Source organism: Anguilla rostrata, chromosome 2, assembly GCF_018555375.3.
Source record: "Anguilla rostrata isolate EN2019 chromosome 2, ASM1855537v3, whole genome shotgun sequence".
In the NCBI taxonomy this organism is placed as follows: domain Eukaryota; kingdom Metazoa; phylum Chordata; class Actinopteri; order Anguilliformes; family Anguillidae; genus Anguilla; species Anguilla rostrata.
The window spans coordinates 33,061,292-33,087,768 of record NC_057934.1 but is presented as its reverse complement, the minus strand read 5'-3'; the positions used below and the strand labels follow the sequence as shown (position 1 = coordinate 33,087,768).

General features: G+C 48.4%; 1 protein-coding gene across 2 annotated transcripts; it reads left to right on the top strand.

Moving 5' to 3' along the window:
• The first annotated feature begins 1,217 nt into the window (after nt 1-1,217).
• On the top strand, nt 1,218-26,138 carry med24 (mediator complex subunit 24). Of its 2 annotated transcripts, none has more exons than XM_064321708.1 (26): nt 1,218-1,347; nt 2,956-3,180; nt 4,148-4,230; nt 5,639-5,677; nt 5,947-6,020; nt 6,607-6,833; nt 7,983-8,094; nt 8,518-8,668; nt 10,070-10,183; nt 10,311-10,358; nt 10,721-10,803; nt 11,082-11,168; nt 11,826-11,925; nt 13,490-13,632; nt 13,933-13,970; nt 15,737-15,819; nt 17,368-17,546; nt 17,700-17,799; nt 18,011-18,186; nt 18,499-18,763; nt 19,816-19,997; nt 20,228-20,321; nt 21,035-21,134; nt 24,921-25,001; nt 25,130-25,278; nt 25,721-26,138. In XM_064321708.1, the coding sequence occupies exons 2-26, from the start codon at nt 3,051-3,053 to the stop codon at nt 25,835-25,837; spliced, it is 2,955 nt and encodes a 984-aa protein (XP_064177778.1). In that variant the 5' UTR covers nt 1,218-1,347; nt 2,956-3,050; the 3' UTR covers nt 25,838-26,138. The 2 variants fall into 2 exon arrangements, with proteins under 2 accessions (XP_064177778.1, XP_064177777.1); XM_064321707.1 differs by having other exon boundaries at nt 10,311-10,364.
• Nucleotides 26,139-26,477: the final 339 nt, after the last annotated feature.

Genomic DNA, 26,477 nt, shown 5'->3' with positions numbered 1-26,477 from the left:
AAATTCTGTCAGAGATTCTAATATATATCCTGCTTAGTTTAATTTTTAACTGTAGATTTCCTTAAATTTCATGTCCTGCCCCTTGTCTTACTAACTTGTTTGAACTATTTCTCCAAAATAAATGAATGAATCAATCAATCAATCAATCAAATAAATCAAGGAAAAATAAATAAATAAACAAAAACACAGTCAAGTTTCTATTTCTCTTTGGTCCCAAATAATCTTTCAAACAGCCTTCAAAACCAGAAATATAAATTCCAGTAATCCCAGTACTAGCAGAAAAAAAATCAATGTCTGCTGCCCTAATGCCCCATTTGCATTTGAATGGATATACCAAGTTGTTTTGTTTTGGTTCATTTTTTTAAATGGCTTTCTTCATTTTAGGTTGTGTTGAGGACTGACAAATAATAAAAGGTAGTTTTGCAGTCTAATACTTAATAGCACCAAGATTTTCAGACCAGCCTATACTAATTCACATTTATTTACTTTGACATGCCTCCACCTGAATAATCTGTGTGGTCACATTATTTATTATTTTTTCTATTATGAGGGAAGATTTTTAAATAGAATTGATCAATTGATAATCATTAATGAACACAAATTTTTTCACTGCATCATTTTTAGAGAACTGAACTGCCTGCTGGTTAAAAGTTATATAATTTTGTTAAATTATAATTAATAATTTAGAAATTGCCTGCGTGAATGTGAGACCAAAAGGAAGAAATCAGGGCCAACAGAAATAGAGTCATCCCAAGTTTATAAACTGTTTAACTTTTTGGAACCAAGACTGACTACATAGTTCACATATATTGGGGTTATGCAATTGCAATATCACAATAATGCATGTACTGGGTGAATTAAAATATTTGTCACATAGAATGTAACAATGATATAAGTTATGTTGCTACATAACAAAGTCTCCCGAGACTGTGCGATGTATGAATTCATAGTTGAGATATTAACGTATGTCGTGGAACAAAACGTGACACTCTCTTAAGCTTGTTACAGTAATAGAGATGCCTACGGGAAGAAAAGCATTGCAAACCTGCCGAGGGAAACCCACGGCTCAAAATGATAACTTACTTTCGGGTTTTAGGACAACAAACTGCATTGTTACTGTCCACCTACATTGGTACTAATAAAGAGCAGTAGTTCAAAAGTCTCCCGTCATGTTTTTATATTTAACCAATCACATGGTCGTATATTCAAGGTAAACATTTACATCCAATCAGCGTCAGGGATGCTTGAGCCAAACATGGCGTTTTGTCGGTGTGCTAATGCTGTTTCGGTCGAGTGCTGTTAACGAAGACTGAAAGACGATATACAAAAGTCAAGACGTCTTTAGAGGTAATGCACTGTTGTCCTGTTATTTTATGGAAGAAATTGCATAGTGTCTGTCCTTTTGAACATTGCGTTCCTTAGTTTTCTTGACCAGTAAAGGTGTGTTTCGCGGAGGGGGCGCATGTTAGCCAGTTTTTTCTACATAAATACAGATCGAAGGGAAACTGGAAATGTTCTAACTGTTATCCGCTATTAAATAACTAAACTACGTATCTAACTGGCTAGATGTGTAATACCTTGCTCAAGGAACTGATCGCCAGGTTTCGTTTAACTCGCATACTTAGTAAGTTAGTTATGTACTGCAGTGGTTCCCAACCTCAGTCCTGGAGTACCCCTGTGTATGCTGGTTTTCGTTCCAACCACAATTGCAATACCAGAATTTTAAGTTGTTAAATTTTCTTAATTAGTTGATTTTCATGTTTAGAGGGATTATTAACCAACTTTAGCCACATCATGTCAAAAATAGCCATAAACAATAGAGTTACCATGTTCATATTGTGCTTATTGTGCTTTATTGCAAACAATTACATATAAGAGGTTACAAACTTTTTGGACCGATTGAAAGACTGAAAGAAAGTTTAATTTCCTGCAATTTATTGACACAGTGCAGGTTCGACTCCTTATCATTTTCTTTGTCTTTGAACTCTATCTTCCAGATGGTTAGTTTTAGTGGCCAGATGTACACAGGATGACCAGTTAGAAGCCTATTGACTCACTTCAGTCTTGACTTTGATATGTTAAAAATAATTTACCTTTTAATGTAATTGTTTGTAATGTAGCACAATAAGCACAGTGTGAACATGGGAATTTTATTCTTCTGATGTAATGAACCGAACCTTAAATCTTAAAAAATAGAAGGAATAATGGTAGAATTTAACCAAAAATGTCCTTAAACTTTAATTGATCAAGAGGCTGTAACAAAACCAACATATACAAATGGGTCACCTGTACCAAGTTTGAAAACCATTAGACCAGTGGTCTCCAACCCTGGCTGCAGGGTCTGCTGGTTTTGAGTTGAGACCCAAGACACCAGGTGAGTTGAGTTGATTGCAAGCTATTGTCCTAGCCCATTAGTTAATTAATTTTGTAGTGCTGGGCTAGAACAAATACTTTCACCCACACCAGCCCTCCTCAGACAAGATTTAAAACCTCTGCTTTAGACAATATGGGTGCATGTCCTAAACAGAATGTGTCATTGAATGCATTGAAGAAAATTCAGTACCAGCCTCTGCCTTCAACTCTCAAAATTCCTCTGTTTTCTTAATTTGGAGTACATTCAAGATGCACAATGTTTTTTGACCATTCATCTTCAATGCTGCATTCACTTAAACCAGGCTTTCTGCAATTCTGGGTTGCGTCCGAATAGTCAAAAAAATGACGTCCTGTGTCTTTTCCTAAACACTTTTCCTTGACCTTGATGGAAAACGTCATGAGGTCAAGGAAAGATGTGAAGGAGAATTCATAAGGATTTCCTGTAATCCAAAAACAGTAACACTATTTCACATTTTGAACTCCCTGCCACCTCTCTCAACAATTCAAATGCTCAGTCCGTGTATTTAAGATCATCTAATCAGTCTACTGTGCTAATCTCAGGTCTGCGTGCGCTCTGTTTAGTTTGTTTTGGGACAGCCTTGTGCACTCTTCTCGGCGTCGGACTCCCCGGAGGGTACTTCAGCGGTGCCGGCGGACTGCGCGAGGTTCCCGGGAGGATGAAGGTGGTCAACCTCAAGCAGGCCATTCTGCATGCGTGGAAGGAGCGTTGGAGTGACTACCAGTGGGCCATCAACATCAAGAAGAACTTCCCCAAGGGAGCCAAATGGGACTACCTGAACCTGGCAGGTCAGTGTGGGCAGTGGTGAGGGGGGGGGAGATGTCGGGATGCACTTGTTAGCGATTCTGTTCTGACCGTATACATGTGATTATTTTAGCTACGGTAAGGGGAATTATTCAGTGTTCTCTTATTGATTGCTGTGTTCTCTAAATGGCGTCCAACTGAAAATGGCGAGTGACGTAGATTGGGATTGTGTGTACCAGGGCTGCCCCGCCCGGTTCCTGGAGATCTATCGTCCTGTAGGTTTTCACTTGAACCCTAAGAAAGCCACACCTCATTCAGCAGCTGGAGGTTTTGTTGAACTGCTAATTGGTAGGAACAGGTGTGCCAAATTAGGGTTGAAGTGAAAACCTACAGGATAATAGACCTCCAGGAACATGGTGGGGCAGTCCTGGTGTATGCTGTGTGTAAGTGGATTCACCAGCCTTAAGAAAGGACGGGGCTTCCCTTACAAATTTCCTTCTGGTCCAGCAGCCCCAGTATTGTAACCACTGGTCCAGGACGTGTCGGGGAAAAGTGGTGCTGCTCAAAATGGCGCACAGTGAACAGGTTTATTCATGATTTTCACAGTGAAGCTTGCGAGGGTGTGAACGCAGTCCCCAAACGTAGCGTGCACAAGCACGTGCTGGAGGAAGACACTTTGCTGGCCCAAGCCATCGAAAATCTTAATTCACTGGCCCAGAGAGGTTTGGAAGATGCCCCAGGGGCAAATGGGGATCTGGAGGCCCAAATAAATCCTTGAACACCTGTCTGATTATTAATGCTAGAGATGGAGAACAGTCAAGGTTTTCGAGCCATGTCTATTGCCTTCTGATATTCATAATATTGCGGACGAATGAAGAAAACATGGTTGAGCTGAATATATATATATATACACATATGTGTGTGTGCGTATGTATTGTGTATATATATAGTAATAAGTACTGAAAATGACAAAATAACAGCTGTATGACTCGTGCCTGTCTTCCTGTACAGAGGCTCTATTGGAGCAGGCCATGATTGGCCCATCGCCCAACCCCCTGATCCTGTCCTATCTGAAGTACGCCATCAGCTCCCAGGTGAGGAGGAGGAAGGGTCCTTAGAACTTTGGCTGACCCCAGCACTGCAGTCAGAGGGAACTGGGTTGCGAGAGTGGGGGAGCGATCACTGTTTATTTGGTTCGAGGAGCTTTCAAACAAATCAGAATCAGAATCAGAATCGAATTTATTGCCAAGTACATTTACACATACGAGGAATTTGCTTTGGTCAACACACCGAGGCAGCCATCTGCGGCGCCAACTTATTAGATGAGAAATGAGAGGACAGGAGGAAGGAGGAGGAAGAAAAACAGTCCTTTCAATGAAACGAGAGGGCACTCGTTTCATTGAAACGAAGAAAAAACCTCAGCACATAGCAACATCATAAAAACATTACAAACATTACAAACATTACAACAAAAACTCGAAGACTTGCACATGTGGTAGGGGGTAGGGTGTCGGGGAGGGGAAGTGTCGCAGCACAGACACTGGGGGGAGCGCGCAGCCGCTCAGGCGCAGCGCATCAACCCTCAGCAGACTGCACTGTAACGGGGGAGGGAGGGGGGGTGGGAGCCAAGAAGGCGTTGAGTAGGAGGTGGTGTGTGTGTTGTCTTCATGTGCGTGTGTGTGTAAGTCCATGGACTTCATCTCCACCACAGTCTCAACATTGTCTCTGCCGTCTGATACTGATGACGAGGACACGGCCGTTGCCGTGGAGATAACCTCGAAGAGTCCTGATCCAGAGACAAAGTTCCATAGGAGCAGGGAGGTGGGGGTAGGGCCGAGCATCTGGCTGCATAACAATCCAGGAGAGTGGAGAGATATCAGCCTTCCAAGGCCGATGTGGGGGAGCCAATGAGGATAAGGATTGTTTTGGGTTCAGGCAGACTTCTGCATTTTTCGTCTACCTTTAGTCCTGTGGTTCTCTCAGCGTTGTTCCAATCATCCGAATTAGTGGCCCATTTCAGTGAGCCGAACCGACAACTTCTCCAAGTTGGTATCCGTCATGCGAATTTGCGATCCAATCGCATCCAGTTTGCGATTGAGCTCACAAATCGCTTGAGTCTGAGTGTTGACAGCCCTGCCCGTTCCCTCAATGGCGGGCAGCTTCCCAATTAGTGCTGCCAACGCCTTCGGCATTTTGCGATAAATCAGGATGCTGCCAGCTCCAAACAGCAGAAAGCCTGTTATCATAATTCCAATCAAGTAAACGTCTTCAACATCCTCAACGGAAAGAATCGACAGGCACACGACCCTCCACTCGATGAGCGGCGTCATCTTATCTGTAACCGTGCGTTTTACACTTGAGTTTCTAGAAGTAATGATATATGCTGTATTATTAGTTCTTAAATATTTTGCTGAGGAGTGTACACTGTATGACGCTTTTGGAAGACCTCACTGTCTGGGTCTGTGAGTTAATCTCTTTAAAATGTAACTTTCCCTCCCTCAGATGGTGTCGTATTCAAGTGTGCTGACGGCAGTAAGTAAGGTGGGTGCACATTTTGTGTTTTTTTTTTGGTTTGTTCCTTGGCACTAGGGTTGGGGTTAAATTCCATTCGTCTAATTCAGAATAATTTCAGCCAATTCATCTCAAGTGGGAGAAATGTCTGTAATGTTCTGTGTGGGTTTTTAATACATTAACTTTGGCAAGTTTTGCGAAACGAAACTGAGTGGTCCCCCAGTCACTGTCGCCGCTCATATAAGGGGCGGTCTGAAGTGTGTCAGAATGACTGACAGGTGCTGTTCTGCGTTCCCCAGTTTGACGACTTCTCCCGGGAGCTGTGCGTCAAGTCCCTGCTGGAACTGATGGACATGTTCTCCCACCAGCTCAGGTACGGCCAGCCCTTATTACGCCCTAAGGAACTGGGCTTGTAACCGAAAGGTCATAGGTTCGATTCCTGGGTAGGACACTGCCGTTGCTTCCTTGAGCAAGGTACTTAACCTGCGTTGCTTCAGTAAATGTCCAGCTGTATAAATGGATGGTCTGGTGCAGAGGTTCCCATGCGTGTTGAGATCCCTCTTGTGTGTAGTGCGGGGCTATGTTTGGGTGCTGGTACAGAGGTGTAGTGCAGGGCTATGTTTGGGTGCTGGTACAGAGGTGTAGTGCAGGGCTATGTTTGGGTGCTGGTACAGAGGTGTAGTGCAGGGCTATGTTTGGGTGCTGGTACAGAGGTGTAGTGCAGGGCTATGTTTGGGTGCTGGTACAGAGGTGTAGTGCGGGGCTATGTTTGGGTGCTGGTACAGAGGTTCCCATGCGTGTTGATCCCTCTGGTGCGTAGCGCGGGGCTATGTTTGGGTGTATTTTTAAGACGTGCGTAGCATGGCGCTATGCTAGGTGAAGCGGCGCTCTGCGTGGGGAACAGCGCCAGGGCCTCGTGCGGGCCTTCGCTGACCAGCGCTCTCCTCTGCTCGCGCCAGCTGCCACGGGAAGGCGGAGGAGTGCATGGGGCTGTGCCGCGCCCTGCTGGGCGTGGCCGTCTGGCTGCTGCAGGGCTGCGCCTGGTACGCCAAGCGGCTGCGGGAGCAGGGCGAGGCCGGGGGCGCGGGCGAGGCCAGCCTCCGGGCCTGCCAGGAGCGCCTGGAGAGCCTGCTGCTCAGCACCAAGAACAGGGCCCTCATCCACATCGCCCGCCTGGAGGAGCAGGGTCAGTCCTCACTGTGCGTGCGTGTGCGTGCGTGTGCGTGCGTGCGTGCGTGCGTGTGTGTGTGAGTGTGCGTGTGTGTGTGGGTCTGTGTGTGCGTGTGTGCCTGTGTGTGTGTGTGCACGTGTGTGTCCGTGTGTATATATATGTGTTTGTGTGTTTGTGTGTGTGTGTGTGTGCGCACGTGCGCCTCTGCATGTGTGTGCGCACGTGCGCCTATGTGCATGTGCGTCTCTGTGCACGTGTGCGTGCGTCTCTGTGCGCGTGTGTGCGCGTGCGTCTCTGTGCACGTGTGCGTGCGTCTCTGTGCTCGTGTGTGCGCATGTGCGTCTCTGTGCACGTGTGCATGCGTCTCTGTGCTCGTGTGTGCGCGTGTGTGCATGTGCGCGTGTGTGCATGTGCGTCTCTGTGCGCGTGTGTGCATGTGCGTCTCTGTGCTCGTGTGTGCGCGTGTGTGCATGTGCGCGTGTGTGCATGTGCGTCTCTGTGCTCGTGTGTGCGCGTGTGTGCATGTGTGTCTCTGTGCTCGTGTGTGCGCGTGTGTGCATGTGCGTCTCTGTGCTCGTGTGTGCGCGTGTGTGCATGTGCGCGTGTGTGCATGTGCGTCTCTGTGCTCGTGTGTGCGCGTGTGTGCATGTGTGTCTCTGTGCTCGTGTGTGCGCGTGTGTGCATGTGCGCGTGTGTGCATGTGCGTCTCTGTGCTCGTGTGTGCGCGTGTGTGCATGTGTGTCTCTGTGCTCGTGTGTGCGCGTGTGTGCATGTGCGTCTCTGTGCTCGTGTGTGCGCGTGTGCGTCTCTGTGCGCGTGTGCGTGCGTCTCTGTGCGCGTGTGTGTGCATGTGCGTCTCTGTGCTCGTGTGTGCGTCTCTGTGCACGTGTGCGTGTGTCTCAGTTTATGTGCGTGTATGAGAGAGAGAAAGACAAAGAATGTGTGAGGGAGTGACTGTCAGAAAAAATTAGTGTGTGAGAGTATAACAGCACAGAATTATGTGCATGTGTGTATGTGTACGTGTGTGTGTGTGTGTCAGCTGAGACTTCTCCTGTCATGTTTTCACGCACTAAGCTCAACCCATATCATTTTATGCCAGCCAGAGCATATAACTGGTTTTTAGGTTGTTTACAAGTCTTTCTTTTCTTCTGTTCAATCAATAAGCTTCTTGGTCCAGCGTAGAGCAAGCTGTGTCCAGAGTGTCAGAGAACCTCGGCGGTCTGTCCAATCAGACACTCAGAAGCAAGCTGGAGGAGTGCCTGTCATTGGTGAAGAGGTAAGAGCACACACTCTGGTTGGTTGACGAGCTGAATTTTCTTACTTCCAGATCTGACTGAAAGCGCATGGCTCCCTGAAGACTTCTCTGAAGTCTTTTCTAAGAGCGTACATATCTGGCTAACTTCTGGTGGTGTGACATAATTATGTAAATTCAGTATAATTTTAGTTTTCTATTGTACAATAGTTTTTTGTTCGTTATTGATTATATAGGATTTATACATTCTCCATATAGTTCCATCAAAGTGTTTTTTGGTCTGCATTTTATCATACAGTGACATATATGCCTGTATGTTTTCTACCTACTGATAGGCAAAAGATATTTGACAATCCCTAATCTGTTGTTGGTTCCGTGTGTATTTCTGCACAAGGATCGGTGTGACTTGACCATGGCTTATAACACAGTGCCCCCTTCCACCTTTAGTATCCCCCAGATGCTGACAGTGCAGTCCGACCCTCCCTTGCACACCTCCTTCCCTTCCGTCCACGCCTTCATCATGCTGGAAGGTACCATGAACCTGACTGGGGAGACGCAGCCGCTGGTGGAGCAGCTGATGATGATCAAAAGGATGCAGGTGTGTTGGCAGCAACGGCGCCTCTGCTGGATGGCTTCGGTAGTGCAACTTTCCTCGAACGCTTGCGCTCTTGAACCTGACTCTAGACAAAAATCTGTTAAGAGCATTGTGACTTAGTGCTGGGCAACAAAGCTAATAAATGACAGAGTATTCTTGAGTGCGTTGAAAAATTACTGAAGTCAAATAAAGTCTGATGCAGCAGTGAACCTCCAAAGTTCAGAGGCCTCATGAGATGTTGCCCGGGGAAAAAAAAAATCATTCCTGTGTGTTGGGTGTTGACATGACGGTCGGAAGCACGGTCATACGTGTTCCATGCAAGGTTTCATCCCGGATGGAGACTTCTGAGGCGCCCGCCTCGATCGAATTCAGTGCCGCCTCGGTGGATTTCTCTCATTTATAACTGCAGCGGCGGCATTACTCCAGTTTGGTGCTGTGTTACAGTCAGCACAGTCCACCAGGAAAGAAGAAGAAGCTCTCGAAGAAGAACTCAGAACTACAGCACCGTGTGCGCAGAGTATGGGGTCAGAGTTCGTGGGGTTCATACAGGCAGCCTGAATCTCGTGTTCTTCTGCGCCCAAGCACGTCCAGTATTTTCAAAAAGGTTTCCGAAATGACATGCTATCGGCTTAGTGTTTTCAACCTTGCAGATACGGCCCGTGCACATACCGTAGCCGAATTTTTTTTTGAAAGCAAGTTTGCGAGGAGGAGTGGGCGAAAAGGCTTAGTATAGTCACCTTGTGATCATTACTGGCCTTTAAAAAAAGTATCATTCACATTGCTAACAGGATGTGGGAAATTTCGTCACGTGATCACGATTGAAGTACCGCCTCTGCCTCATTTTGAGCCAGGGAAAACCCGGCCATGTGATCACCAAAAACACGTCACATGATCACGTGGAAGCTGCATGGCCTTGCTCTTGATTGGCTTATCGGCACCCAACAGAAAGGAGTGGTGGTGTTCACTGCCAAGTAGGGCAGGGTTACGGTAAAATAGATGAGACCACGTGCTGCATGTGAGCAATGTTAGTTATGGCTCTCACTGAATATTTGCTGCTTATTATTATTATGGTTTTTTTGCCTGGCCCTGTTGTGATTTATTCTGTCAGGATGTAATCTGGCCATGCCTCAGAAGGGCTTGGCTGCTGCTAGCTAATCAATCATCTGGCTGTGGTAATGTTTCAGGGTCCTTGTGTCTTAACATAACATAACATTATGGTTGGCAACTAAGTGTATGTGTCTGTGTGTCCGTGTGTCTGTGTATCCATGTGTGTGTCTGTCTGTGTGTCTGTGCGTGCGTGTGTGTGCGTGCGTGTGTGTGTGTGTCTGTGCGTGCATACGTGTGTGTGTGTGTGTGTGCGTGTGTGTGTGTGCACGCGTTCGTGTGCATGTGTGACCTCCACAGCGCATCCCAGCCCCCCTGTTTGTGCTGGAGATCTGGAAGGCCTGCTTCACCGGGCTGATCGAGTCTCCGGAGGGCACGGAGGAGCTCAAGTGGACCGCCTTCACCTTCCTTAAGGTTGGTATCAAGAGTGCGGTCAAACACTTCTGATCCGCCGCCTCGCGTAACCGTTCCTCGCGATGAACCGCTGCCTCTCACTGAACCGTCCTTGTGCTCTCCGTTACTCTCTCTCAACGTCTCTCAGATTCCCCAAGTCCTCCTCAGACTGAAGAAGTATCCCCAGGGAGAGAAGGTACAGGTAGAGTTGTGTTCAGGTTTCACACAATACTTATTACCTTAGATCCTTTTTATGAGATCAAACTTAACGGGATAATTAACTTTCTTAGACTAAAACATAATCTTATTTTAGTTTTAGTTGTTTTTGGTTGGCAGTTTCTGTGTGCAATTTTGGGCACTTTAGATATTTTCAGACGTTTCTGGTGATCTCTGTAGGCTTTATCGTGGTGGGTGGGTGTATGGGCATTCAGGCGTTTGTGGTCTAAAGCCAGCAAATCACCAGGAAAATCTGAAATGTCCTCTGTTGCACACAGACACTTACTGCCACTGTTTTTCAGAGTTTGTTTTCTTTCAAACGCCATTTTTTCCGGATATCAGGACTTCATGGAGGACGTGAACGTGGCCTTTGAGTACCTTCTCAAACTCACGCCCCTGCTGGACAAGGCCGACCAGAGGTGCAAGTAGGTGTCTCTGTCAGAGAACGCGCATTTCAGTGGGTTTGGAGCCGTCTGACGGTTCTCTAGGGGGCAGTGTGGTACAACGGTTAGGGAACCAGACTTGTAACCTAAAGGTCCCCGGTTCGATTCCCAGGTTTGTACCCTTGTGTGAGGGACTTGAATCGCTTCAGCCTATCTATAATCTGGCTGTGTAAATGGATATGATGTAATGAGAAAAATAATACAAATGTAAAAGGCTGTGTGAGATCAGTGGCTGTGATGTAACATCTGTCGTCTCGCAGCTGCGACTGTCTCAGCCTGCTGCTCCAGGAGTGCAACAAGCTGGGTCTGCTGTCGGAGGCCAACACCGCCAACCTCACCGCCAAACGGTATGGGGGCAACCCCCCCTGGTTTTTTTTTTTTAGCTGTGACCTCATAGAAATGCGAAACTTCAACCCCCCCCCCCCCCCGGTCTCTCGCCCAAGTCCGGCGCTGACCCCTCTTCATTCTTCTCTCCCGCTCTTTTGTTGCTCTCCTCTCTCCTCCTCGCGTCGTCTTCTTTCACTTCCTCCATTCTCTCTCTGTCTTCAATTATCAATGCTGGCACCCTTCCTGTGGTCTCTCTCTCGCTCTCTCTCGCTCTCTCTCGCTCTCTCTCGCTCTCTCTCGCTCTCTCTCGCTCTCTCTCGCTCTCTCTCGCCCTCTCTCGCCCTCTCTCGCCCTCTCTCGCCCTCTCTCGCTCTCTCTCTCCTCTCCTCTCTCCCTCTCTCCTCTCTCTCCCCCTCTCTCTCTTTCTTCCTCTCCCCTCTCTCTCTCTGTCTCTCTCTCTCTACCCCTCTGTCTCTCTCCCTGTCTCCCTCTCTCTCCCCCTCTCTCTTGCTGTCTCTCTCTCTACATCCCTCTCTCTCTCTCCCTCTCTCTTTCTCTCCCCCTCTCTCTTGCTGTCTCTCTCTCTCTCTCAACCTCCCCCTCTCTCTCTCTCTCTCTCTCTCTCTCTACCTGCCTGTCCTTCCTCGTGCTTTGATTTTCTTCAGGGCTGAGGACAGGGAGTACGCCCCACGTCTGAAGACAGCCGAAAACGCAAACATTCAGCCCAACCCGGGGCTCATCCTGCGGGCGGAACCCACCGTCACCAACATCCTGAAGGTGCCCGTCCTCCTCCTCCTCCTCCTCCTCCTCCTCCTCCACCCTCCCCACCCCCTCTGCACAGGACAGCACACTCGGTACACCTCACTCGCCCTGTCTGATCCAGCGGTCACTGCCATAGGATCCCCTTTACTGTTGTGGTTAATGGTTCTCACAGCCCTGGTCCTGGTGGGGTCCTAGTGCCTGTTAGTTTTCACTTTCACTTTAAAATCTGCAACTAGTTCACACTCAAGAGACCAGGTGACCTGAGTTGGCCGTGTAATCGCCAGCTCTCGCTGAACAATCGCTGTGCTTGTCAAGTGCTGAGTAACAACCAAAAAACCAGCAGGCCCCGTGGCTCTCCAGGACCAGGATTGAAGACCAGTGCTATATAACTGCTTCAAGTAACAAATCTTGGCAAACTGACTAACACAACAACTATATGACTTGCAGTGACATGTAGGGTAGTAGAATCATGAATTTTGTGACTAAGTAAAAAAATAAACCTTTTCACTCAGCAAATGCCATTATTCTGATGTCATATGCTGTTTGTTTCAATGCCGAAGAGCCGTTTTTCCATTGGTCTGGTGTTCATTGGAGATTGTTGAAAAATCCACCCACTCTGTGCTATGGAATGCAAATGTAAACATATTCTCATTATAATAAGCCAGCTTCCAAAGTGGCATTGCAGATGTTTAAAATGATTATTTGACAATCTGCAGCAAATGCACATTATGACGCCTCTACTGCCTAGCGGACAATCCATTGGTCAAGATGCACGACAGTTTGGTGCCAACTATTGGCTAGAACTGAGGTGGAGCTATTGGCCTTTTTGCTCGCGGGCACACCCGTGGCCGGCTGTCCGTGTCCGTCGTCCGCTGTCCGTCGATCACGCGACGATATCTCAGGGAACCTTGAGGGAATTTCTTCAAATTTGGCACAAACGTCCACTTGGACTCAAGGATGAACTGATTAGATTTTGGTGGTCAGAGGTCAAGGTCACTTGTGACCTCACAAAACACGTTTTTGGCCATAACTCAAGAGGTCATGCGCTAATTATGACAAAGTTTCACACAAATGTCTAATAGGATAAAATGATGAAGTAATGACATGTTGTATCCAACCTGGCTGCTGGTTGGCGAGGGCATACAATCGCGAAGGTGGCATTTCTAGTTTGTGTGTAGGGGGTTTTCTTGTACCCTGCTGTCCAGTTTCACATTCAGTTGCATCCACTTCCTGTGAACTTAGAGCACCTCGCTGATTTCCTTCCGTGTTTTCACTCAACAGATGCTTGCGTACCAACTAGGTTCCCATACAGCACAATGTACATTTTATTTTCTTTGGCCTTAAAAGTGAGGGACTTCTAGCGTCTTGCCCAATCAAATCGGTCCTCAAGTCAATCAGTTTGGCCACGGCTACGTTGTTTTACACGTTGGTAGTTCCAACAGTATTTCCAGTTCATTCGGTAGTGCTTCCGCCTTCACTGGCACCCATGTAGTGAAAGTCACGGCCAGAATGAAGCTAGCTAGCATGCTGAAAGGGCGTTCCTTTCCCCCCTCCCCGCTCTGTCTCGCACCCCCTGCAGACCGTGGACGCGGATCACTCCAAGTCCCCGGAGGGGCTGCTGGGAGTTCTGGGACACATGCTGTCCGGGAAGAGCCTGGATCTCCTGCTGGCCGCCGCCGCGGCGACGGGGAAGCTCAAGTCCTTCGCCAGGAAGTTCATCAAGTGAGACTCAGGGCGTGCTTTTCCCACCAGCCCCCCCCCCCCCGTTTGACGGGAGGCCTGGCAGTGGCGGGGCATTGCAAAGTGGAATGTAAAATTCAATGAATGAATAAATAAATCGATGAACAAATAAGTAAATTAACTTCAAAGTTTGAGCCCCGGTAGCATGTAAGTTTCACTTTGCGTGGTGCTCCTCTTCTTGTAACAGCGTGGTTGTCGGTCTTGCGAGGGGAGGGGAAAAAGGAAATTATGAAAGACGGGCTTCTTTGTCTTGCACGTGAATCTCTGGTCTTTGCTTTCCAGGCTCAATGAGTTTCCCAAGCACATCACCGGTGAAGGATGTGAGTATTTCCCCCCGCGATGAATCATCCCTGCTCATTTTACAACTCATTCTGAAATTCTCTCGCCTGTTGCAAGCAGGGACACTTCAGGATTCTGAGGCTTTTCTGCTGCCTGTACTTTTCACTTCCGTGTTTTGAAAATAAGTTCTGGTCAGTTGCTTAGTGATAGAGCCCTCTAGAACTGGTCTAAAAACAGCCCTCTAGAACTGGTCTAAAAGCAGTCCTCTAAAACTGGTCAAAAACAGACCTCTAGAACTGGTCTATAAACTAATGTGAGTGAGAGAGAGCTCCAGTGTTAATGTGCATGAGAGAGCTCCAGTGTTAATGTGAGTGAGAGAGCTCCAGTGTTAATGTGTGAGAGACCTCCAGTGTTAATGTGAGTGAGAGAGCTCCAGTGTTAATGTGTGTGAGAGAGAGCTCCAGTGTTAATGTGTGAGAGACCTCCAGTGTTAATGTGAGTGAGAGCTCCAGTGTTAATGTGAGTGAGAGAGCTCCAGTGTTAATGTGTGTGAGAGAGCTCCAGTGTTAATGTGAGTGAGAGAGCTCCAGTGTTAATGTGAGTGAGAGAGCTCCAGTGTTAATGTGAGTGAGAGAGCTCCAGTGTTAATGTGAGTGAGAGAGCTCCAGTGTTAATGTGAGTGAGAGAGCTCCAGTGTTAATGTGTGTGAGAGAGAGCTCCAGTGTTAATGTGAGTGAGAGAGAGCTCCAGTGTTAATGTGAGTGAGAGAGCTCCAGTGTTAATGTGTGTGAGAGAGAGCTCCAGTGTTAATGTGCGTGAGAGAGAGCTCCAGTGTTAATGTGAGTGAGTGAGAGAGCTCCAGTGTTAATGTGAGTGAGAGAGCTCCAGTGTTAATGTGAGTGAGAGCTCCAGTGTTAATGTGAGTGAGAGAGCTCCAGTGTTAATGTGAGTGAGAGAGCTCCAGTGTTAATGTGAGTGAGAGAGCTCCAGTGTTAATGTGATTGAGAGAGAGCTCCAGTGCTAATGTGAGTGAGAGAGCTCCAGTGTTAATGTGTGTGAGAGAGCTCCAGTGTTAATGTGAGTGAGAGAGCTCCAGTGTTAATGTGTGTGAGAGAGAGCTCCAGTGTTAATGTGGATGAGAGAGCTCCAGTGTTAATGTGTGTGAGAGAGAGCTCCAGTGTTAATGTGCGTGAGAGAGAGCTCCAGTGTTAATGTGAGTGAGAGAGAGCTCCAGTGTTAATGTGAGTGAGAGAGAGCTCCAGTGTTAATGTGAGTGAGAGAGCTCCAGTGTTAATGTGAGTGAGAGAGCTCCAGTGTTAATGTGAGTGAGAGAGAGCTCCAGTGTTAATGTGTGTGAGAGAGCTCCAGTGTTAATGTGAGTGAGAGAGCTCCAGTGTTAATGTGAGTGAGAGAGCTCCAGTGTTAATGTGTGTGAGAGAGAGCTCCAGTGTTAATGTGGGTGAGAGAGCTCCAGTGTTAATGTGAGTGAGAGAGCTCCAGTGTTAATGTGAGTGAGAGAGAGCTCCAGTGTTAATGTGTGTGAGAGAGAGCTCCAGTGTTAATGTGAGTGAGAGAGAGCTCCAGTGTTAATGTGTGTGAGAGAGAGCTCCAGTGTTAATGTGAGTGAGAGGGCTCCAGTGTTAATGTGTGTGAGAGCTCCAGTGTTAATGTGAGTGAGAGAGCTCCAGTGTTAATGTGTGTGAGAGAGCTCCAGTGTTAATATGTGTGTGTGAGAGCTCCAGTGTTAATGTGAGTGGGAGAGCTCCAGTGCTAATGCGAGTGTGTTGTACTGCCTGGTCTCCTGCAGCCAAGTCGGCCTCGGTTCGGGCCCTGCTGTTCGACATATCCTTCCTGATGCTCTGCCACGTGGTGCAGACCTACGGGTCTGAGGTCAGTCACTTTGCAGTCTTTCCCGACATTACATTACATTACAGGCATTTGGCAGACGCTCTTATCCAGAGCGACGTACAACAAAGTGTATAACCATAACCAGGAACAAGTATGAGGAAACCCCTAGAGAGAAGTACTGGTCCAAGTACAGGGAACAACCGCATAGTTCAGCTTGGACCCTGATGGTTTAAACTGATTAACACTAACAACGAGAACGGCAACAACGCAATTTATGGAAAAATAAAAATAAATAAAAATACAAGTAGTCGTTTAGACAGTTGATGCGCCTAAGTCACCTATGAAACAGCTGCCTAGTTACAACCCTAAGTTTAGTCATTTACAGGGGGGAAGGGAGGGATGGGGAGAGGTGCAGCTTGAAGAGGTGGGTCTTCAGTCGTCGTTTGAAATGGGTCACAGTCTCAGCTGTTCTGACCTCCACAGGGAGGTCATTCTACCATCGTGGGGCCAGAACAGACAGGAGACATGTTCTGGAAGTGCAGGTGCGAAGAGGGGGAGATGCTAGGCGTCCTGAGGTAGCAGAACGGAGGGATCTGGCTGGCATGTAGGGTTTGAATATCTTGTGGAGGTATGCTGGGGCTGATCCCTTGACTGCCTGGTATGCTAGGACCAATGTTTTAAATTTGATGCGAGCTATAACAGGCAGCCAGTGGAGGGTAGTGAGCAGGGGAGTTACGTGGGAGTGTCTGGGGAGGTTGAAGACCAGACGAGTCGCAGCATTCTGAATGAGCTGCAGGGGTCTGGTGGCAGATGCCGGTAGTCCAGCCAGGAGAGAGTTGCAGTAGTCCAGGCGGGATAGAACCATTGCTTGGACCAGGAGCTGGGTTGAGTAGGTGGTGAGAAAGGGGCGGATTCTGCGGATGTTGTATAGGAAAAATCTGCATGCCCGGGTTACTGCTGCAATGTTGTTGGAGAGGGACAGCCTGTTGTCCATCATCACTCCGAGATTCTTGGCGCAGGGTGATGATGTCACTACGGTGTCCCCTAAGGAAATGGAAAAGTCGAGGAGGGGAGAGGATAGAGCATTCCGTCTGAATTTGAACCGTTTAATGCTGGTCTGTAACTGAGCAGCAGCAGCAGTCAGTGTTCACAAATACTGAAAATCTATAAGCAGATCGGCTCACTTCATAAAACTGGCCTGTGGGCACAATTGGTCACAGTGACTGTTGTATTGCGCTTGAGTAATTGGAAATTACCCATAAACCCTTTGGCACAATGCTGCATTTATTCTATTTTCTTCTGTGTTGACTTGAATGTATTGACCAACTATTCTTTAGTGAATGTGATTCCTCTTTGATAAAAATAGTTCTTGATATAGCTATGCTGTTTACTTGCAGTACTGGTCTACCCGGTGTTTTCCTGTCCGACGTCATCATTGTGTTGTTCAAATTTATGCCTCGGAAGAACATGTTAATGTGGCCGGTTTCCACAGAATATTTTATTTCACCTTCTGCGTATTGTCATTTGTGAAAGTGAGCCTACTTGCCTGTCTTGGCTTATGGATGGTTCCTGCCCCTCCAACCCTTGCAGGTGATCCTGTCTGACCCCAGCCCTTCTGGGGAGACGCCCTTCTTCGAGACCTGGCTCCAGACCTGCATGCCGGAGGAGGGGAAGACCCTGAACCCGGACCACCCCTGCTTCAGGCCCGAGTCCGGCAAGGTGGAGAGCCTGGTGGCCCTGCTCAACAACTCCTCCGAGATGAAGCTTGTGTGAGTGGCCGTTTCTGCTCTGCCTGCCAGGGGTCAAGGGTCAAGGGTCAAGGGCTAGATGTAGTCCTCCTCCCACTCTCACCATGTGATGCCGACCAGGTGGACGGTATAGTTGTTTCACGTTGGCCTCCCCTCCCCTCCCCTCTGTCGCAGTCAGATGAAGTGGCATGAGATTTGCCTCAGCACGCCGGCGGCCATCTTGGAGGTGCTGAACGCCTGGGAGAACGGGGTGCTTTCGGTGGAGTCGGTGCAGGTGAGTCTCGGTTTACGTTCTCCTGACCTCGCCGCTGATTTTTGAACGCCTGGCAGGATGTACGCACGTGGCCTCCGTCTCGGTACAGAACTCCTTTTGCCTTATTCTGTTTGCTGGACAGCTCGAGATTTCTGCCCGCGCGCGTCTCATGACCTTTCTCGGTCTCATCCTTCCCTCTCTCCCCCCCCCCCCCCCACCCCCCCGAGCGCAGAAGATCACGGACAACATCAAGGGGAAGGTGTGCAGCATGGCCATCTGCGCGGTGGCCTGGCTGGTGGCCCACGTGCGCATGCTGGGCCTGGACGAGCGGGACAAGCCCCAGACCATGATCCGCCAGCTGATGACGCCGCTCTACGGGGAGAACACGCTGCAGTTCTACAACGAGCGGTGCGAGGGCCCGGAGAGACGGAGCCGCTGTGGGAGAGCGTCTGCTCGTTTATAGTGGTCCTCCTGGCTGTTGAGCACCATTCCCCTTTACAGTAGCTTGGCTAAAGTGTGTCGTACATACTTTTCAGGCCAATTTTAAGTCATTGGTTATATATTCAAAGCTTGTTAGTCTGCCCCCTACAGGCAGCTTGCTATCAGTAGATTAACTTTGTGGCTGTTTCTGTGCCTGAATTGACGTGTGTGCACCTCCTCCTCTTCCTCCTCCTCCACCTCCTCCTCCTCCCCCACCACCTCCTCCTCCTCCTCCTCCAGGGTGGTGATCATGAGCTCCATCCTGGAGCACATGTGCGCCGACGTCTTCCAGCAGACGGGCGTGGCGCTGCGGCCGCCCGTGGAGGGCCAGGAGCCCGTCCCGTACCGGAACCTGCTGCCGGCGCGCGAGCCCATCCGGGAGGCGCTGGGGAAGCAGTTCCGGGCCGTCCTGCGCAAGGCCTGGGTGGACAGCCGGGCCCTGCACCTCTTCGAGAGCCTGCTCCACATGGGCGGGGTCTTCTGGTTCACCAACAACCTGGTCAAGGTCAGAGCCCTGGGGAGCAGGGCCCTGGGGCGGAGTGTGTTTGCTACTGCAGCTGCTTAGAGTGCGTAGAGTACCAGCATTAGTGTGTAGAGCAGTGGTCTCCAGCCTTGGTCCTGGAGAGCTACAGGGTCTGCTGGTTTTTGTTTTCACTTTAAAATCAGCACCCAGTTGAGACCCAAGACACCAGGTGAGTTGAGTTAACTGTGTAATCAACTGCTCTAATTGATTCATGAAGTGCAGAGTCACTATGAAAACCAGCAGACCCTGTAGCTCTCCAGGACCAGGGTTGGAGACCACTGGTATAGAGTAACAGCATGGAGTGCTTGGAATATTTATAACAGTTAACATGATGTAGGTTAAATTTATGAGTTGAACAGTAGAAAATTCCTACGGGAATATAAAGAATGAGTAGAGAACATACTGGAGGTTGAGGGGATTTTAGAGAGGGTAAATTGTACAAAAAGGTTTTTAGCGACCCGTCGCACAATTACAACATCGCACACACAGCTATATTTCCAGTGTAATAAATTATACGGTTCCTTGTTTTGTACAGTTGTATATATCGCTGTAAATATTTTTGTTGTGTTGTTGCTGCTGTTCTCATTAGTAATTTCCGTAAGTTATTTAAGTAATTTCTTTAAATTTCTTTGCTGGTTACTGGTAGGCTAGCATCGACTTAGTGCATAGTATAGCATAGTGTTCGCTTGCTGTTGGCAAAATAATTACATTGGTTGGAAAGCTGCATCGGAATTATGTGGATCCAGGGCCACTTACACGTTATTAATGTGTGCGTGTGTGTTTGTGTGCGTGCGTGCGCGTGTGCATACGTGTGTGTGTGTGTGTGTGTGTGTGTGTGTGTGTGTGTGTACGTGTGCGTGCGTGTGCATACGTGCGTGTGTGTGTGTACGTGTGTTTGTGTGTGCATACGTGCGTGTGTGTGTGTGTGTGCGTGCGTGCGTGTGTGTGTGCGCGTGCATGTGTTTGTGTGCTCATACCTGCGTGTGTGTGTGTGCGCGCGTGTGTGTGTGCATGTCCACGTGTGTCTTTTTCAGGAGCTGCTGAAGGAGACGCGTCAGGAGTGGGCGATGCGGGCGGTGGAGCTGCTCTACAGCATCTTCTGCCTGGACACCCAGCAGATCACCCTCACCCTGCTGGGCCACATCCTGCCCAACCTGCTGACCGACTCGGCGCACTGGCACAGCCTGGCCGACCCGCCGGGCAAGGCCCTGGCCAAGTAAGAGCGCGGGCACGCCGCCGCCTCCTCCCCCCCTCCCCCTGCGCCCGCGTTCAGCCTGCAGAGCGTGCCCGCGACTCACCTCCTCTCTCTCTCTCTCTCCCTCTCTCTCTCCCTCTCTCCTCTCTCTCTCTCTCTCTCTCTCTCTCTCCCCCTCTCTCTCTCTCTCTCCCTCTCCCTCTCTCTCCCTCTCTCTCTCTCTCTCTCTCTCTCTCTCTCTCTGTCCGCAGGCTGTCCGTGTGGTGCGCTCTCAGTTCCTACTCCTCCCACCACAAGGGGCAGGCTTCGGCCCGCCAGCGCAAGAGACAGCGAGAGGACATTGAGGTACGACACACGCGCAGACACACATGCGTACGGTCAAACGCTTGCTCGCGCACGGCAACGGATTCATGAAGTGCGTTCAGTAGAACAAACGTACCGTTCTCTATCTGGGTTTGGTAGAGAACTGAAGGATACCCTGTCATCATGCATACAATCCTTCATCACAGTTGAAAAAATACAGCAGTTGTGATTATCCATATTAGAAATAGCAGTCTTCTAGTCCCCAGTGCTCAGGTTCAATAGACAAGCATGATGGTAAAACCAGGTGGACAAGATGCGCTGTAATTTTATGGTTAAAAAGTCATTCATACCTGCTGAAGACCATTATTTTGAATTTGTGCGGTTTATGCCTAGCAAGTTCTTACAACTTCTGAACTGTAGAGGACGCAGTTACTCCAGGGTGTGAAAGCAATGGGTATGATTTTGCAAAATAGATTGTGTTGTCTCCACTGTTTGCAATCCACTAACTTGTGATTTCGAAAGTTAGCTTGGGTACTTCCTCTTTTCGCCACACTTCTCCGGAAACCTTTGGTCTGCTCCATTGAATAAGTGAAGGCCATTTCATCTGGCTTCTGTGACTCTTTAGTGTTAGCTTGTGTGTGCATTAGAACCCATTAATGGAAGCGTGCAATACAAAGTAATATCAATGTGTTTACATGTAACTGTCAGATCTAAAATCAGCGGTGTTGAAGTCTGAGGTATCTCATTGGCCACAGGATTACAGCAGCTTGTTCCCATTGGATGATACACAGCCATCCAAGCTGATGCGACTCCTAAGCTCCAATGAGGATGAGCCCGTCGTCCTGTCTAGCCCAGGTGAGAAGTATACCCCTGCAATACCCACTTCCTTTGCGGCTGCATTGGAAAAGGCATCCCCCCCCCACCACTCCCCTTCCTTTACTAATGGCCCTTTTCCATCGCCATACCGTACTGTGAGGCAAGGCAAGTGTATTTGTATAGCACATTTCAACAACAAGGCAATTCAAAGTGCTGTGAAACCAAGATCACGGCTTCTGGGTTCTGGATCCATTTCCAGCAGAGGCTTATCGTGTATAGTTCTTAAAACTAAATTTCGCTACTTGAGAGAGGTACAAACAAAGGTATGAGGAACTATGGGGTGGAGCTAGCAGTCCTGTACGTCGTTGAATGGTCAACCGCAAACTTCCTGTGAATCGTCTTTCGCCTGGCAAACCAACTGCCATTTTTAAGTACCCGGTAACTCCAAATTAGGTTACAAATTTGAAAGAAATTAATTTAGGACAGCCTTACCAAATTAATCTATAAATGTGACTTGACTTTATCACCAATAAGCTTTTACTTGCAGCAGCATATATTTATATTATATGGCCAATGACGTCAGCGCTGCCAGAAGAAAGAACTTTGCATTCGAAGAAATAACGTTATGACTGAATTAGGTGGGTGTGGTCTCTGGTGCATTAAAGCTAGCATAGCTAGTTAATGTTACTACATTTGACACATTGGCTAAAGTGGTGCATCAGATATGTTAATAATGACCACAGATGCATAATTGCAGGAAATAAAGCATAAGCACGTAACTATAACTTGTATAAAATCTGTGATTTTATTGCTTGCAGTTTGATGTCACTGAGTAATTATTCCGAAAATCCTGCTGAACTGGTCAGCAGAGTCGGATTTCCCGCTTTCGCCGCGCTCCGTGTGAAAGATCGCCTCACCAAGCCTGCCTGTGATGCTCACTGTGACCTCTGTTCCACCCCACATATTTGGAAATTTGGCATATTTCTAACAAAGTGATTCACAATCAAGAGAATTTCTCTTTTTCTCAAAGAATTTCTCAAAATACTGTTAGAGAAAGCTAGGCTATGTAAAAACAGGCATCTTCTTTGCTGTCACTTCCTTCCACATTGTCATGGTTGCAGTCCTCCGAGTTCAGTGGAAGCAGAAATAGGAAGGCATTCCAGGAACCACACAAGTTCCTGATAGTACCTGATAGTGTGTGGATGGTTCCGGAACTGTTCTGTGCAGTGTAAATGGGCCGAAATGAACTGTGGTGATGGGTTCCTGTGGTGAGCTGTAAAATATGGATCGAGGTCCATCAATATCCGCACTTTAAGGCCATATTTACCCCAAATGTATGTTTTACTCATATTTCCACAATCCCCTTGGTCGTATTGCGCACGGATGACATCATTTGGTATCATGAAGTGAGTCGGCTAAGAGGAAGGAAAATGCTTGCGTAACGGAGTCCTATTTTTGGCATTTGTATCATGTCTGCCTTATTGTCCTGGTGGCGTTAAGTCCTTTCCATTGTAGTGACAGCACCAGGAGTGTATTGCGCGGGAAAGAGGATGATTCGTGAGCTGCTTTCCGCTCTGCCTCGCATGTTCCCTCAGCGCAATGCACGCTTTTGCCGTTGCTGTCGGCAAGAGAGCCCGAAATGGCTGATTGATGAGAGATTGTATCGTCAATAAGATTGAGAGGACGTCGCTTTGGTTTAGCTCAAAATATAATATTTGGGCAAAGGATAGCGCAGGCGCTGTGACTTAAATTAGCCTTTGAATTAGGAGGGCCTCCACCAGCCTGATCTCATGTCTTGCACTGATGGCTTTCTTGGAAAGGACAGGCTCTGACAAGATCTGCACAGTCGTGTCCGCTGTGGCGAATTTTTTGCTGTTGTCAGGCTGATTGTGTCAAGGATCGCTGACCTCAGAGGAAACTCCTAGCCCGAGGTTTCCCGCTGTGTCATTTTCAGACTTCAGACTGGCACGACGCCTGCTACGCTGCTCACTCCGGCTAAGCTGCTCACTCCGGCTAAACTGCTCACTCCGGCTAGGCTGCTCACTCCGGCTAGGCTGCTCACTCCAGCTAGGCTGCTCACTCCAGCTACGCTGCTCGCTCCACCTAAGCTGCTCACTCCAGCTAAACTGCCCACTCCAGTTGAACTACACAGGCACCGAGGATGTGCAAGGGGCATTTGCCTAGGACAAAATTCAGCTCGAGAACCCCTGAGCTGGCCATGCACCCGGTTTGAATGCTGCTCAGTGCTCCCAAAATAGTTTTTCATAAATTAAAGCTACATTTTGTCAGCAGACCCAGACTTCCGGAGACAAAAGACATCTGTGGTTATAACTTCATCTTTAAAAAGTGCCCAACATACAAGGGAAACTTTGTGAAACGTATAAGGCAGTGGTCCAACCCTGGTCCTGGAGAGCTACAGGGTCTGCTGGTTCTCATAGTGACTCTGCACCTCATGAATCAATTAGAGCAGTTGATTACACAGTTAACTCAACTCACCTGGTGTCTTGGGTCTCAATTGGGTGCTGATTTTAGGTGAAAACAAAAACCAGCAGACCCTGTAGCTCTCCAGGACCAGGGTTGGAGACCACTGGTATAAGGAAATATGTGTTTTATATTTTTTTGCTTTACGGATTTCTGAAGAACATAAGTGCAAATTCTTTTGTTGATGCTGTGGGTGTGTACCATCATGATAGGAGAGAAAAGGAAGTAATTAATGAACGATTTTGAAGTTCAGGTTGAAAGTACATTACGTTAGGGCTAATTCTCTATAAGGTTGTTGGAACTTGGAATTGCTGAGAAACGTTATTTTTGGCGCAATGAGCGGGAGTCTTGCAGCAGGACTTGTCCAGTTGACCTGTATTCCATTTGAAGGGTGCCAGATTTCCCAAAAATCTTGTCATTTATCATTGTTCCAGAGCAGCCTAAGTTTCCATTTCCTGCATTTCCGCCTGTTAGCCTGAAGAATGTCAGATGAACATGAAAGGAACTGCAGTATTGCAAAATGTGCTGTAACAGTTACAGGCGGTTAAAAATGAATGTGAATATGGACTTTCCTTGCCAGCCCATCTGACGTAATGCTGTTATCCGAGGCGACGTCAGTGTCTTCAACCCTTTGCCCCTGTCGGATAAGGACACTTCTGCTTCTGCTGGAAATGCAAAATTCCTTCCGTTCAGGGCTGCTTCACTCTCTAAAATCTCAGTCGATTGCGTGGACCTGCAGATTGCGAGTCGAATGATATGGAGGGCCAGCATTCGGCTAAAATCGATGCTAACTTCAAGTGCGCCGAGGGGATTTCTTGGAAAATGCCACTTGGTGTTAAAAAAAGAGACTTGCAAGGAGCGCGGTTTACCAGACTCATTTGCATCCTCCTTTGTTCCCCTCGAGGTTCACTCTTTACTCATTCAAGGTTCCCTTTAAGTATTTGCTTCATTTCCAGTGACCAGAGGAGATGGTGTATGTTGCGGTGTCAGTTCCTTGGTACACAACGACCGAACCATGCCTGTTTTTATGAAAGGGCCTCATCCGTTTGGCTGTCTGTGTTTTTGGCCGACTTCACCGGTAAAACCCGAGCTCTGCGTCTGTGGTCATTGAGCTGCCGCTCTCTCGTCCAGTCGAAAGGGAAGTGGAAACGTACTTTTAGCACCGCGGGACGTCCAAAGCTGTAGACTTGGTTTCCGGTCGCCTGGCTACGTGCGTAAGCACGCGGGCACAGTCATAAGCACGCGGGCACAGTCGCGAACACGCACCACCTTCCCCCCTCACGTCAGTTCAGCCGGACGGTGGCGTCACCTTGACCTTTGACCTTTTCCCTTTGCCCTCTCCAGGCGACCGGACCATGAGCAGCTCCCTGTCCGCCTCCCAGCTTCACACGGTCAACATGAGAGACCCCCTCAACAGAGTCCTCGGTAAGAGCAGCGCGCTTCCAACACGTCCGAATTCCACGCGCTCAGCCACCGGTGTCCGGAAGTGGCGCACATCTCAAGCTTTGTCCCTTTTTTTCTTCTTCTTCTTTTCGTCGTCGGCGTTCCTGCAGCGAATCTGTTCCTGCTCATCTCGTCCATCCTGGGCTCGAAGACGGCCGGCCCGCACACGCAGTTTGTGCAGAGCTTCATGGAGGAGTGCGTGGAGTGCCTGGAGCAGGGAACCCGCGGCAGCATCCTGCAGTTCATGCCTTTCACCATGGTGAGAGACCGCTAATCGCTAGCTAGCTAGCTAGCAGAAATCTCAGCCATCACCCCATTTTTATTCGGCCCATTAACAAGTGGTTTCTTTTCATTTAATTTGTCCATGGCAGTCCTTCTTCATGATGCTATGACGGATGGCGCTTACCGTTTACGATGTAAATCGCCTGTTTGGTGGTGAGAAAGGGCGCTAGCTAGCTGAAATGAAAAGAAACCACTTGTTAATGGGCCGAATAAAAATGGGGCGATAGCTGAGATTTCTGCCGTCCCGCATCTGAAAGCCGCGAGGTTCCGCCTCTGTCTAGAGCCGTGTTTTCTGTGGCAGTACGTAGCTGACGCAGTACATCACATTACCTGTGCAGTTACTGGGCCCGGTGCAGTGTGACTCGCATTGTTGCCCTTGACCGAGCCCTGAGCGTGTGTCCCCGTGTTCTCGTGCCCAGGTGTCGGAGCTGGTGAAGCTGCCCGCCCTGGCCAAACCCAAAGTGGTCCTGGCCATAACGGACCTCACGCTGCCCCTGGGAAGGAGGGTGGCGGCCAAGGCCATCGCCGCCCTGTAGAGCTCGATGGCGACTTCCCGACCCCCCCCCCCCCCCCCCCCAAAACCAGCGCCTGCGAGACCGTGTCCCCATCGCCACGTCACCCTCCGCAAAGGAAACGTTGGAAACGTTTCCGTACCACGCGGGGGGAAAGACCCGCGAGGCAGATGAACGCGTCTTCGCCGCTGTTCCTCAACGACACGCCTCCTCTGTGACGAAGCGGCTGCCTTAATCCTTATGTGTAGGCCTTTTCTTTCATGTGAAAAAAAATGTATTCCTTAGTTTTTCTTTTTTTTTTTTTTAATAAAAATTTTGTATGCGAGTAATGTGCGCTGGTATCATTTCAAAAGCAGGGATCTAAACCCTCGGAAAAGCTTTGTTTTTTCAACATACCATCATTAAAAATATAGAGGCGACATAGCTCAGGAGGTAAGACCGATTGTCTGGCAGTCGGAGGGTTGCCGGTTCAAACCCCGCCCTGGGCATGTCGAAGTGTCCTTGAGCAAGACACCTAACCCCTAACTGCTCTGGCGAATGAGAGGCATCAATTGTAAAGCGCTTTGGATAAAAGCGCTATATAAATGCAGTCCATTTACCATAGATTCATTGTGTAGTAGAACTGGAGACGTGTCAAGGGTGAAAATAACTCTTATTCCAACTC

Bases quoted from the DNA above. Each gene is read 5' to 3' on its own strand.
- med24 (XM_064321707.1), top strand. From the start codon at position 3,051: ATGAAGGTGGTCAACCTCAAGCAGGCCATTCTGCATGCGTGGAAGGAG. The intron at 3,181-4,147 runs GTCAGTGTGGGC...CTTCCTGTACAG, and splicing joins GGACTACCTGAACCTGGCAG to AGGCTCTATTGGAGCAGGCC. The intron at 18,187-18,498 runs GTGCGAGGGCCC...CTCCTCCTCCAG, and splicing joins CTGCAGTTCTACAACGAGCG to GGTGGTGATCATGAGCTCCA.